The sequence below is a fragment of the Lolium perenne genome, chromosome 7 (genome assembly GCF_019359855.2).
Source record: "Lolium perenne isolate Kyuss_39 chromosome 7, Kyuss_2.0, whole genome shotgun sequence".
Classification (NCBI taxonomy): Eukaryota; Viridiplantae; Streptophyta; class Magnoliopsida; order Poales; family Poaceae; genus Lolium; species Lolium perenne.
This window is the reverse complement of record NC_067250.2, coordinates 258,175,850-258,189,004: the sequence shown is the minus strand read 5'-3', so window position 1 is coordinate 258,189,004 and position 13,155 is coordinate 258,175,850. Positions and strand designations below refer to the sequence as shown.

Genomic DNA, 13,155 nt, shown 5'->3' with positions numbered 1-13,155 from the left:
GAAAATTTGGAGATTGAGATTTGTGGCGCGCTCTATTTCGGCGGTGTGCCTATATTTGATGTCTCACGCACGCTGGATGGCGGGATTGATGGCAGGATCCTCAAATTTCCTAGGTCCAGTGCGAAATTTTTGTTTCCATGTCTTCTAACTCCTTGAGACGATGTCCTCCTATCTTCGAATCTCAAAATCAAAACATGGGACATGTTAATATGGAAGCAGACAACACTGTAAAATTGTCGGCTCAAAAGTTAATTCTCCAACGATGGCGTTTGAAAGTAGCGGTGGGTACTACAAAAATATGCACTTAATAAAAAAATCCATTTTGGAATCGAAATGGAGATTAACATGTACTACATCCTTTCTCTTTTAATATACATCTTAATTGGACATTTGGACTAGAGTTTTGTTTCATATTATTCTATATTTTAAAAAAATCAACGAAAGCAAAGAAAACAAATGACTTGCTAATTGGTCTTGTATTTGGATGTCATTAACTTTAATGTTGGTTGGATTTGTTAAAAGTAGTAGTACTAAATGAATTGTTAACTCACCTTCAAATTTGTAGAATGTAGATTAAAAGAGAGCAGAGGGAGTGAAACTTAAGATCTAAACAAAGTGTTTATGTGTGTACAAAGGCCATCGTGGATGTTGGTGATGAAGATCCTTTACCAACAAAGTATGTCCAACGGTACAACACCACTAGTCGGTTGTTGGTTATATGCTTCCCCAATAGTTTGCTTGTCTTTTGTGACAATTTTTATTGTTGTTGTTACTTTCATATGATGTAGTGGGTTGTTCGTGTTATGATGACCTACTATAACACACCCAAAGAGAAAATTCACATGGAATGACCTTGTATGGAAAGCTAGGCTAGACGCCACCGGGGCTGATAGATAAGGGGACACATGAAATAGCCCGAGGAAGGATCGGTTACCTTTATAGTCTGCATTGGTCATAATATGGATATAATAGGGCGGTGTTAATTGGAAAATCCAATACACAACTTTGAAATTGCACTTGCTTCTTAAACAAGACTATCCCGATGAAAGATTCCAGATTTCAAGTGCAAAACTCCCACTTTGAGACTACCAACTTAGCTTTTGTAGACCTATTTTTAGGTTGTTCATGTTTTTTTGGACTTTGTATACAAGAAAGAGGAATCTAACATGAAATCACAACTTCAAAAGTTACAGGATATACATCATGGGCCCACTAGATAAGGGGCACATTAAATCATCCGAGAAAGGGTTGGTAACACATTATAATATTGGTAAAAAGGTGTTGTAAAGAGGAAATGCAATACACAACCTTGAAGTTGCACTTGCTTCACAAACAAAGACTATCACGGAGGAAGAATCTACACTTATAGTGCAAAACTCCCACTCCGAGGCCACCTGCCTATATTTTGTAAGAAATGGGCCTATCTCGAGGTTTTTCATACTCCTACGACATAAAATAACAAAACTGAGATAAAAGTCACATGAAACATTTTCGATGATAAGATGAGGGGTGCATGTCGCGAGGCCCACTGAAACAGGATGGTGCGTGAAATCGCGTGAGGAAGGGCCGAAAACCATTACTGTGTTGCATTTGGGTCATAATATGTGTATATAAGGTTGGCAAAGAGGAAAATACAATACACACCTTTGAAATGACAACAAGTTCATAAACAAGATTATAATGCACGAAGATTCTAGGCTTATAGTGCATCTCCGACTTTGAGGCCACCACCCTAATTTTTAAAAGATATTTTCCTCTTTTGAGGTTTTGACGTTTCTATGTGGTGTACCAATGTCTATCTGCTGTTGAAGTTTCCACCCCTCCCAATGTTGATGTTGATGTGTCATCCCATCAACTAACATCATCTTCCTTGCTCCCAGCCCTCACCGAATCACCACCGACCTATAAGCATACCCTTCTCCATCGATTCATGCCTTAACAGATTTCTGAGGCCCACTATTGTCTACTACTAGGAATTTGCTTACCGCCGGCGCATAGATTTTGCTACTGCCGGTGCATTTCTATTCGCCGGCGACCACCTCGCCGGTGGTAATGCCTTACCGTCGGCGCATTGCAAACCGCTGTGGGTAACCTAGATTAACGTCGGTGTCTCATCCAACTCGCCGGGGCTATTATTTATCGCCGACGCTTTCCAATCCGCCAGCAGTAACCTTTATTTCTTATCCATCTCCATCACAGTAACCTTTATTTATTCTACATGCTATATTCCATCCCCAACAGCAGTAACCTTTATTTCTTCTACAGAACAGCAGCGACCTTCATTGCTAGACAAGTTTGACCTCAAAAAATAGAACCAGACAGTGCAAAACTTCATCTAATTTTACAAAAAATTCATCCACCGCGGATTCAACACAAAATTGGGATCACAAACATACTAGAAAATATGGGAAACGGGATCACAAACATACTACAAAGTTGTGCTCGGAAACGGGAAGCCAAACCATCCTCCCACCCCCGCAACACCACCAACTTCCTGGTTGCCGCCGTTTGCCTTGGGAGCACCGGCAGTGTTCGATTCCCCTCCCAAACGCCATCGTCGCTGCCCTTCACCTCGGGAGCAAGGGCGCCGCACGATCTGCAACTCCACCCCCTCCGATTCCTCCTCTTCCGAGCTCAGGAACATGTCGATGGGGGTTGAGGGAGGGGTCGAGATGTAGGGATTCGTTGCATAGAAAACAAAAAAATTCCTACCGCGAGAACACAATCCAAGCCAAGATGCAATCTAGAAGACGGGAGCAACGAGGGGATGAACGAGACTCACCCTTGAAGATTTCCAAAGCCTACAAGATGAGGCTCTTGTTGCTGCGGTAGACGATCACTTGCCGCTTTCAAAAGCGCGTAGAAGATCTTGATGGTGCCACAATCGGGCAGCACCTCCGTACTCGGTCACACGTTCGGTGTTGATGAAGACGATGTCCTTCTCCCCGTTCCAGCGGGCAGCGGAAGTAGTAGCTCCTCCTTGAATCTGACAGCACGACGGCGTGGTGGCGGTGGCGATGGAGATCTCCGGCGGAGCTTCGCTAAGCGTTGCGGGAGAGGGGGAGGAGTGGGGCGGCTAGGGTTTGGGGAGAGGGGGTGGCCGGCCTCCTCGGGGTGCGGCCAAGGTGGTGGTGTTGTGGTGGTCGGCCCCCTCCCCTTGGCCCCTTATTATATAGGTGGAACCCCCAAGTGTTGGACTACAAGTCTTCGAATAAGACCCCAACCCAATACCTTCCATGTGTAGGGAAACCTACCCAAGGTGGGACTCCCACCTCAAGTGGGATTCCCACCCTTCCATGAGGGGGGGGGTGGCCGGCCCCCTTGGTGGAGTCCACTTGGGACTCCACCCCTCTAGGGTTGGCCGGCCATGGGTGGTGGAGTCCGCCTTCCAAAGTGATTTCTTCCGGACTTTTCTAGAACCTTCTAGAACCTTCCATAAATTCACCGGATCATTTTCAAACTTATAAAATGACTTCCTATATATGAATCTTATTCTCCGGACCATTCCGGAACTCCTCGTGATGTCCGGGATCCCATCCGAGACTCCGAACAAAACTTCGAACTCCATTCCATATTCAAGTTCTACTAATACGACATCAAACCTTAAGTGTGTCACCCTACGGTTCGCGAACTATGTAGACATGGTTGAGAACTCTCTCCGACTAATAACCAATAGCGGGATCTGGAGATCCATAATGGCTCCCACATATTCAACGATGACTTAGTGATCGAATGAACCATTCACATACGATACTGATTCCCTTTGTCACGCGATATTTTACTTGTCCGAGGTTTGATCATCGGTATCTCTCTATACCTTGTTCAACCTCGTCTCCTGACAAGTACTCTTTACTCGTACTGTGGTATGTGGTCTCTTATGAACCATTCATATGCTTGCAAGCTATTTAGATGACATTCCACCGAGAGGGTCCAGAGTATATCTATCCATCATCGGGATGGACAAATCCCACTGTTGATCCATATGCCTCAACTCATACTTTCCGGATACTTAATCCCACCTTTGTAACCACCCATTTACGCAGTGACGTTTGATGTAATCAAAGTACCTTTCCGGTATAAGTGATTTACATGATCTCATGGTCGAAAGGACTAGGTAACTATGTATCGAAAGCTTATAGCAAATAACTTAATGACGTGATCTTATGCTACGCTTAATTGGGTGTGTCCATTACATCATTCATATAATGACATAACCTTGTTATTAATAACATCCAATGTTCATGATCATGAAACAATGATCATCTATTAATCAACAAGCTAGTTAAGAGGCTTACTAGGGACTCCTTGTTGTTTACATAACACACATGTATTAATGTTTCGGTTAATATAATTATAGCATGGTATATAAACATTTATCATAAACACAAAGATATATAATAACCTCTTTTATTATTGCCTCTTGGGCATATCTCCAACACGAGATGGCTCCAGTCGATGCGCTCGATCTAAGTTTGTGGGGGTTGGGGATGAAACGGAGGAGATGCATCGCGTTTGACCGAAAAAGCAGTCGGCGTGTGCGTGTTGTGGTCCTCACAGCTGATAGGGATGGCGGCCACGTGATTCTAATCTAACGCGTCACACGAGCGAGCACTTCGTAGGACAATACAATGCCCAGTCATTTATCCATGGCAAAAACAAATGGTAGACGCCATCGCTAATTTTGGCATAAAATGGCCCACAACGGCCCAAATTACCCCCGGCGCATGCAAATCTTCGCCGGCGGTAATTATATTACCCCCGGCGTTTCCGAGTTCAAATCGCCGGCGGTAATTGGAGGCCCGTCCGGGTGGTCTCGGCTCACCTTACCGTCGGTGTTTTCGATTACATTTTGCCGGCGGTAACTGCACTACCCCCGGCGAACTCGTTACAACTCGCCGATGTTAACGCGAGGAGGGTCTAATAGGCCTTACCACCGGCATCTTCAAATCGGACTTGCCGACGGTAAGAAGTGCGGCTATAAGGTTATCTCTAGTAGTGGTCACGCCATACCTAAAATTTATATGCCTACCCATTTGTTTCTTTTTCACATGAAATAAGAGGCACTAACCATCTCGCTTCGTGGAATAATGATCCTAGATTGGTGCTTCAGTGCATTGGTGCTTCAGTGCAAGGGAGCAGCATATCCATTGACAAACTTGTGGTCTCTTACAATCTACTCGCCCGGCGTCTATATTTTTATAAGTCAAGCTAGGTAAACTTTGGCCAATATTTTAGAAAAAACCGTGAACAACTATAATATGATAGGAAAATACATTGCCTGATGCATCTAACGATATTGATTTTGTCGTTGTTGCGTGCCGACCGGGGAACGTCCCCGTGCTCCTCCCATCCTAGACCTCTCGCCTGCCACTTACGTCGTCGTGGCAGAGCACCGAATCCACCACCATCACATCGCAATCCCAGATCCTGGACTTTCTTCTCCACTTGTATGCCGACAGCGCCGCCTGACGCGACAACAACCGGACACCACCCCAACACAAATCTCCCCTGCATGCGTTGATGGCTAAGTGAGCACGACCAGTGCTGGAGCGGGACGGGGAGAACACAAGAACAGAGCAGCAGCGGCGCCACTACCTCATCGCCATTGCTTGGACATATAACTTGCACGCCGAGAATCAGATGAAACCAGGCGAAGCAGACCCGCCCTTCCAAATCCGTCGGCGATCTCGCCGGAACCGGAACTGGAGGAGATTTATTCACCGCCACCATCACCACCGCGGAGCCGAAGAGATGGATGGCTGAAACCTAGGTACAAGAACCTACCTACACCACAGGCCGAACGCGGTCTCCGGTGACCCACCCACCCACCGACGACCATGGCCATCAGGGGAGGAGAGCCGCTAGAAACGTGTCGCCCGGTGCGAAGACGAGACGACTTTCTCTCGCGTAAGGAACCGCTCCACGTCTGCCGAAGTGCTACTTTTGAGGTGATGGGAAGACATAAATTTCACGTAGGTTAGCCCTAGTTCTAAGCAGGAACGTGACATAACATGAATGCAGTATCAGCCGATGGATACAAATGATATGAACGGATGTGAGTGTAATCCGCGAAAACATGGCGTGGATCGATGACATGGCATACCACTCCACTGCATCTCACTTTTAGCGCCGAACAAAGTTTGGATTTAGGCTGGGCGGGAGACAAAAGAAAATTTGGAGCCCATCACGCGGGGCGTGCGTCCAAAATATCCCCGGGTCACGACATAGTGACACACCAGTACTACTCTGTCCATCTCCTTCTTGCCCCCCACCCACACCACCGGCCAATCTCTCCTCCGACGCCACCAGCACCACCACCCAAATCCCCTCCGTCGCCAAACATCCCGGTCACATCCGGCGAGCCCACGAGCTGTAGACCGCCGCCCTAGCTCCCCCTTCTCCTCCTCTACCTGTGCCACGGCGTGGAACAACCCAATCTTTGCCCACAGCCTAAATCCTAGCCGCCAAAGACCCCCGCCACCGGCCGCCTAGCTCCTCCGCCGCCGGCCACTCTGCAATCTCCCCAACCATCGGCCCCCTCTCCCTCTTCGACTTCCCTCTCTCCCGCTACCCGCTCTGTCGGCCGTCGTCACCCTCGCCGGCGCCGTCTCGTCTCCTCCAACCCCAGCACGTCCCCTCCGCCTGTACCTCTTCCCCTACTACCCCAGCCGGCCAGCCCGCCCTGGACGAGCCCCTCAGCAGATCGACGCCCTCTGTCCACGCTTGGCCTTGTACAGGCGGGGACAGCCCAAGCAGCGCGACGCTGGCGCCCGGCGACGGCCGCGGCCGCCGGAGGAACTCCACGCGGGGCAGGGATCGCGGCCGGGAGGCTGGGAGGACGAGCTGCTGGTCGCCTCCCCGAGGTGTTCCTGCCGGCGTCCTCCCGGAGCTGCTGTTGGGGACTCCCGGTGACCACCTCCTCGAGATGCCGCTCCTGTTCCCGGCCATCACAACGACGTGCTGCTCCTGGTGAGATCTCTCTCTTCCCCTGCTCCATGTAACCATGCAAAAAATTGTATTTTTTTCAGTTGGATTGCATGTGTCGGCTGTACATGTATATGCACTGTATGTAGGCAGAGAGATGTAGTCGGTAGTTGTGCTCATTTTGTTTTGATTATTCGGTGCTTGCTATCCATATACAGTGCTAAAAACTTATATTCATTTACAGGTTCAAAGCTCATCACAGAAGGAGGAGCTAAAGGGAGCGAAGCGGGGATACCGGGAGGCCGCCTCGGAGAGGAAACATGAGGAGGTGCGGTGGTGAACGTCCTCGGCCATATATGCGAGTGCAGCGGGGAGGCGCTCCGGTGGCTGCGGATCATGTCTTCAATTTTGGTGGTATAAATCTTTGTCTCGTAGGTCTGCTTCAGGTGCTATTATTTGTGATACATGCTATCTAATTCATGTGCTGGTGAGGTGTTTTTTCAGTTCTTGTGCAAAACAAGTGTCGATTCCCCTATGTGGATATGTGCTGATGGAGTAGTAAACAGCCACACATACTGATTCATCATGGTTTGCCTTGTGTAGTTGATCATGTCCCTTTGCAGTATGCTAGTATTTTGTCTGGAGTAGTTTCAAGTGTTGTTGTGTTGATTTAACATGCTTAAATAGTAGATCGGCAGCCATACGGATAATATGTGGGATCTGATTGAAATAGCCACGCAGAACATTTTCACTGGATGGATGCTAGAGCTTTTGGTCTTCCATGTTGACTGATATATTCATGTATGTTCCAGTTAAGTTGAATGCTTGCTCGATGTAGATGAGTTAGTATCCATACATGTTGAATCCAGAATTGACCATGCCATTGCTGTTGTTGCTGATGGTTTCTTGCTTTGGTCTATACTATTCTGCACACTAACACATTTATCATGTTTTGTTTTTTGCAAGGACAATGAGGAGGAGGCGAAGTAGATGATGACAACAAGGGTAAGCTAGCTGGAACCTGTAGTTGCTGCAGCCACTTGTGGTGTCCTGTAAGTTTGCCAGGATGGGATAGCCGTGCTTATTGTGCATCGGCCTAGTGTTGACACTCCTTTTTCTGTTTCCCTGGAGTATTTAGTCCTCTGGTCCGAGTTTAGTTTTGTGTGTATGTCACGTATGAGGATCGTGGCTATTGTCTCAACTGAAGAATATATTGTTTGCTGTGCAGGTTTGACTGTCGAAAAAACAGCAAAGGTCATGTGCTGGTGAGGCGTTTTTAGTTCTTGTGCAAAACAAGTGTCGATTCCCCTATGTGGATATGTGCTGATGGAGTAGTAAACAGCCACACATATTGATTCATCATGGTTTGCCTTGTGTAGTTGATCATGTCCTGATGCAATATGCTAGTATTTTGTCTGGAGTAGTTTCAATTGTTGTTGTGTCGATTTAACATGCTTAAATAGTAGATCGGCAGCCATACGGATAATGTGTGGGATCTGATTGAAATAGCCACGCAGAACATTTTCACTGGATGAATGGTCTTCCATGTTGACTGATATGTTCATGTATGTTCCAGTTAAGTTGAATGCTTGCTCGATGTAGATGAATTAGTATCCATACATGTTGTCTCTAGAATCGACCATGCCATTGCATATGTTGCGGATGGTTTCTTGCTTAATTTAGTATACTGCGCACTAACACATTTATCATGTTTTGTTTTTTGCAAGGACAATGAGGAGGAGAAGTAGATGATGACAACAAGGGTAAGCTAGCTGGAACCCGTAGATGCTGTAGCCAGCTGTGGTGTATGTAAGTTTCCCATGATGGGATCGCCGTGCTATTGTGCATGGGCCTAGTGTCGGCACTCCTTGTTCTGTTTCCTGGAGTATTTAGACCTCTAGTCTGAGTTTAGTTCTATGTGTGTATGTCACGTATGAGGGTTTTGGCTATTGGCTCAACTGAAGCATATATTTTTCGCTGTGCAGGTTTGACTATCAAAAAAACAGCAAAGGTCATGACGAATTTTTGAACGAGGCTGCTTTAATTGATTTAGAAGAGTAAGGATTTAATTCGTCCTATGGTTTCTTCATTTGTAGTATTGTATCAATACCTGATGCCAAGTTAGAGTGCTAGTCTATATGCATCTGCCTTGGTCACCTGTTACTAATAGTTGAAGCACTTGGTGTTTTATCCAAGCGTTGCTGGTTTCCCTGTCTCGGTTGGCTGGCTGGCTGCGTTTTGTGTTGGTGCGGGCGGGCGCAGCTAGCCAACGGTGAAGCCGGTGGCGGCTTGTATATCCGTTATGATAGGGGTGCTTGGGTTCATCTGCAGCCTGTTGGTAGCAGGGAGTAGCTTGATGCGTGAAGGATTGGTGAGGCAGCACTAGATAGTGCACAGCTTGTTTTCTTGTTATAAAGAAGAAGAGGACGAATGCATCCTTGTAAACGTTGATGGTTTTCCTGTTGTGGCTGACCCGTTATGTTTTGTGCAGGTGCAGGTGCGGGTGCAGGCAACTAACCGTTAAGCACATGCATGGTGTAGGCTTAGCAAGTAATGGTCCTGACTGATGACGAAGAGCGATTGTTGTTGTAATACACAGTGTATCAGTCCCCCTGTTTCCTAATTCATAGCGATTGTTGTTGTAATATGCATGGTATCAGTCCCTCTGTTTCCTAATTGTTGCCGCAAAATGTTGTTTGGTGTGGTCTGTGATGGAGGTGGTTTTGTTTGAGTGCTGGTTATTATTTGATTTGATCTGGTTTGTGGAGGAAATAGGACGAGGGATGGCAAAAATTTGAACTGACGAGTTAGTAGCTTGACCAGTTTGCAGATGAAATCCGTATGCAGTAGCATGCACTTGGTGAAGCAAAAGAAAAGAGAAGAAACAATTTTGTCGAGCTGTGCATAGTTGTGGCCTTGTGCACATTTGACTGATGGTTATTATTTGGTCTGTTTTGCTGAGGAATTTTATTTGAAGTGGCGAGTTATTAGATGGTGATGAATTAGCTAGGTTGACTAGTTGGTAGGGAAAATGAATCCCCTATACATGAGCATGTCGTTGGACAAGAAAAGAAAAGAAAATGGATGGATTTAGTGTTTGAGCAGCTTATACAGGTGAGCAAGTGAATGGTAGTAGAGGAGAGTGCAATGGAATGATAGGAGGAAAAAGGAAGATGGAGGAATTCACGGCAGGGCTTAGGAATTGGATGCAGCCGGATGGCAGTTGAAAGGTTGTGTCCAGTAAATAAATTTGAAGAGATTGGCGTTGAAGAGAATGAAGAGCGAGGTTTTAGGAACGAAACAAGGTGTTGATCGAGTAGTTAAATCTGTGCAGTAAATAGTACACTAGGCTGAATGGCGTAGGTTTCCGATGAGTCATGCATGCCAGAATTTTGAACAGAGCAGCTATTACTGTTAGATGATGATGGTGATGATTAATTAGCTTGCACTTTGGCAGTGGGAAAAGAAAAGAAAAAGTCCATGTACAGGATCATGCAGTTGGGCAAGAAAAGAAAAGAAATCGAAGGATTTAGTACACGTGAGCAAGTGAGTGGTAGAGTAGTTGAGGTTGAGGAGAGAATGGGGTTGATTCGGCGAATTAATGAGGTATTTGATGGATGTCCAGGCTGGCCCGCGTCCTAGCTAGCTGGTTTCTCGGCCGTATAAAGCGGTTAATTAATTCGAGGAGAGCGTGCGCTGCGTGAGCGTGAGGCAGCTGTGAGACTTGGAGTACTAAATTAAGGGGGGTGGAATTAAAATGGACCGAGTCGGGCGCCCCCGTGTGCATGCGCATGCGCATCTGCATCTCCGCCCGCCCGCCCGCCGCGCTAGGTGGGAGCTGTTTTGTGTCATCACTCATCACTGAAAGCTGTTCCAGGTCAGTTATAAAATGACAAAAATCAACGTGCAGTCCCGCAAGACAGCCGTTTTGTTAGGAACGATTTTTTTTCTTTTGAGGGAATTCAACAGAAACGAAATGAGAAGCCGTGGATCGGGTTGTGAGTTGTGACACGGTTCAGCCCATCTAACTGACGGCCCATTCGCCAACGTAGAAAGATCTCCTCCGGTCGCGACGGCACCGCCGGCCGCTTTCTTCCGCCGCCATGTCCATCCCCGCGGATCGCTCTCCCCCGTGTGAGGAAGGCCGTACTTCACCTCGAGTCAGGTGCGTTGAAGCGGCAGAGGTAGCGTCAATCATGGCGACCTTCCCCTCCGTTTTTCACCTCTCCACCGTCTCTCTTTGTGCAGGTCGTCCTCGACTCCTCCCAGCGGCACGGCGGTGGAGGGACTCACCGACGACCTCCTCGTGGAGGTCCTCTCGCGCGTCCCGGCCAGGTCGCTCTGCCGCTTCAAGTGCGTCTCCAACCACTGGCTGAGCCTCATCGACCACCCCGACCACCGCAAGAAGCTCCCCCAAGCCCTGGCCGGCTTCCTCCACAGCAGCACCTACACCTACGAGTGGCGGCTGCAAGCACCCATCCACTTCACCAGTTTCCCAGGGAGACGCTGCCCTCCGGTCGACACCTTCCTGCACAACAACGGGCGTGTCGATCTATTGGACTGCTGCAACGGCCTCCTCCTCTGCCGCCGGTACGACATCTCCTCCGAGGGTGACAGGTTCAGTTATGTCGTGTGCAATCCCGCCACGACGAAGTGGACCGTATTGCCGGGCTCCGGCAAGGCCACCAAGGAGGTGAGCGCCGTGCGCTTGGGGTTTGACCCAGCCCTGTCGTCGCATTTCCATGTGTTTGAGTTGGTGATGGATCCGGTGGTTTACTGGGACCGTGTCGTCGTTGGAGCGGCAGTGTATTCGTCTGAAACGAGACGGTGGGCTTATAAGGAGAAGCGATGGAACGCATGTATCAGGCTCCTCAAGGATGAGTTAGTTTCTGTCTTTCTTAATGGCTATCTGCATTTTCAAGCCGACTGCTCTGAGGTTTCCCCTTGTCTAGCTGTGTTGGACACGGAGGGGGAGACATGGATGGACTTCGCTGTCCCCGATGATGGTGTCACCGATGGTTTCATTCAGCGGTCACAGGGCCGTTTGAATTATGCCAATTTTCAATGGTACGAAGATGGTGATGTCACTCGGCTACTGGTTTATGTCCTTGACAGCTATGAAAGCAAAGAATGGATATTGAAGCATAGCGTCGAGACTTCCTGCTTATTTGGAGGGATAGAGTATTGCCTGGTTCGAGAGATAGACTATATCATGAGTGGGGGGTTTGATTGGATTGCCATTGATCCGGAATGCAACTTGCTATTCTTAACTGTTGGGTGGGGGAACAAATTCATGTGCTACAGTATGGATCGTCGGCAAGTCAAGATGATCTCCAAACTTGTAGATGGCAAGCCGCCATATATACCATATGTGCCGCTGTATGCAGAGTTGCAGTCATTGCTGAACTGACACCAATTTGGGGCTGCTGGTGCCTCTACAAGAAGTGGATCTTTAATATGAGTCAATTCTCCGTGCTATCGAACAGCGGGCTTGGTGTCTCTGCTTGAACTGAGCTCTTGTTTTCTCTGGCTGATGTGTGCATGCTTTTGAGTTTGGAGAATGGTGGTGTTCATTATAGAGGCAATCTGGCTGGTTTTGATGTGATTAGTTAGTCTAAATTGTACTCTACTTTTTGTTGTCTGTACCGGTAGAATATGCTATGATCATTTTGTAAAATATTTGCATCACCTAGTGTTGGTGCAAATGCACTATGATCATTTTGTAAAATATACGATTATCATGCAGCTTAAACTTATATCTTCTGTTGCAGCTGTTGAAAGCATGAACATCTTATTGCCAATGATTTAGGAAATGGTCTATTATCTGCTGATGAAATGACGTGTGAATTTCAGCTAATGGTATAAATATGCGAAATCATTTTTCTTTGCTTCTGATGGTTTAAAAAAAAAGTCTGTTGCAATCTGATGGCGAAACACTTCGGATGAATAATACATGTCACTTCCTCTGATGCTAACTACTCGTGGAATGTTAGCAGAACACGAACAAGCTGTGCTTGGATCATAATGTTAACTATGTCAGGATTTTTTTGTTTTCGAACAAAAATGCCTTGGAAGATCAGGAATATGCCATCTTTTCTTGTGTGTCTTGTTTAGGTAGGTGGCTTAGATGATTTTTGGATAAATAAGCAATGCCGGTCACTTTCCTTGGTAGTCTTGCATCTAGTTATACTGTAATGTGGCAGCTTTGCAGCAGCATTTTTGAATTTCGAT

At 47.1% G+C, this 13,155-nt stretch overlaps 1 protein-coding gene and 1 long non-coding RNA gene across 9 annotated transcripts in view; both read left to right on the top strand.

Annotated features, from left to right (window-relative positions):
* Positions 1 to 12,687, top strand: part of LOC127313538 (F-box protein At5g07610) — a 30,903-nt gene extending 18,216 nt beyond the window's left edge. The window contains exons 1-2 of one of the 2 annotated variants that reach the window (XM_051344027.2): positions 11,022 to 11,089; positions 11,173 to 12,687. In XM_051344027.2, coding sequence (XP_051199987.1) covers positions 11,028 to 11,089; positions 11,173 to 12,334 — 1,224 coding nt within the window. In that variant the 5' untranslated portion in view covers positions 11,022 to 11,027 and the 3' untranslated portion in view covers positions 12,335 to 12,687. Of the gene's footprint in view, positions 1 to 11,021; positions 11,090 to 11,172 lie in introns of those variants that run through there. The other variant, XM_051344026.2, reaches the window with a different exon arrangement.
* Positions 6,208 to 9,655, top strand: LOC127313539 (uncharacterized). 7 transcript variants are annotated; one of them, XR_007859072.1, is made up of 4 exons: positions 6,208 to 6,969; positions 7,169 to 7,338; positions 7,891 to 8,981; positions 9,121 to 9,655. It is a non-coding gene; the product is annotated as an uncharacterized lncRNA (long non-coding RNA). The 7 variants fall into 7 exon arrangements; XR_011748987.1 differs by having other exon boundaries at positions 6,209 to 6,969; positions 7,891 to 7,976; positions 8,153 to 9,655; XR_007859067.2 differs by having other exon boundaries at positions 6,209 to 6,969; positions 7,891 to 8,687; positions 8,910 to 9,655.
* Positions 12,688 to 13,155: the final 468 nt, after the last annotated feature.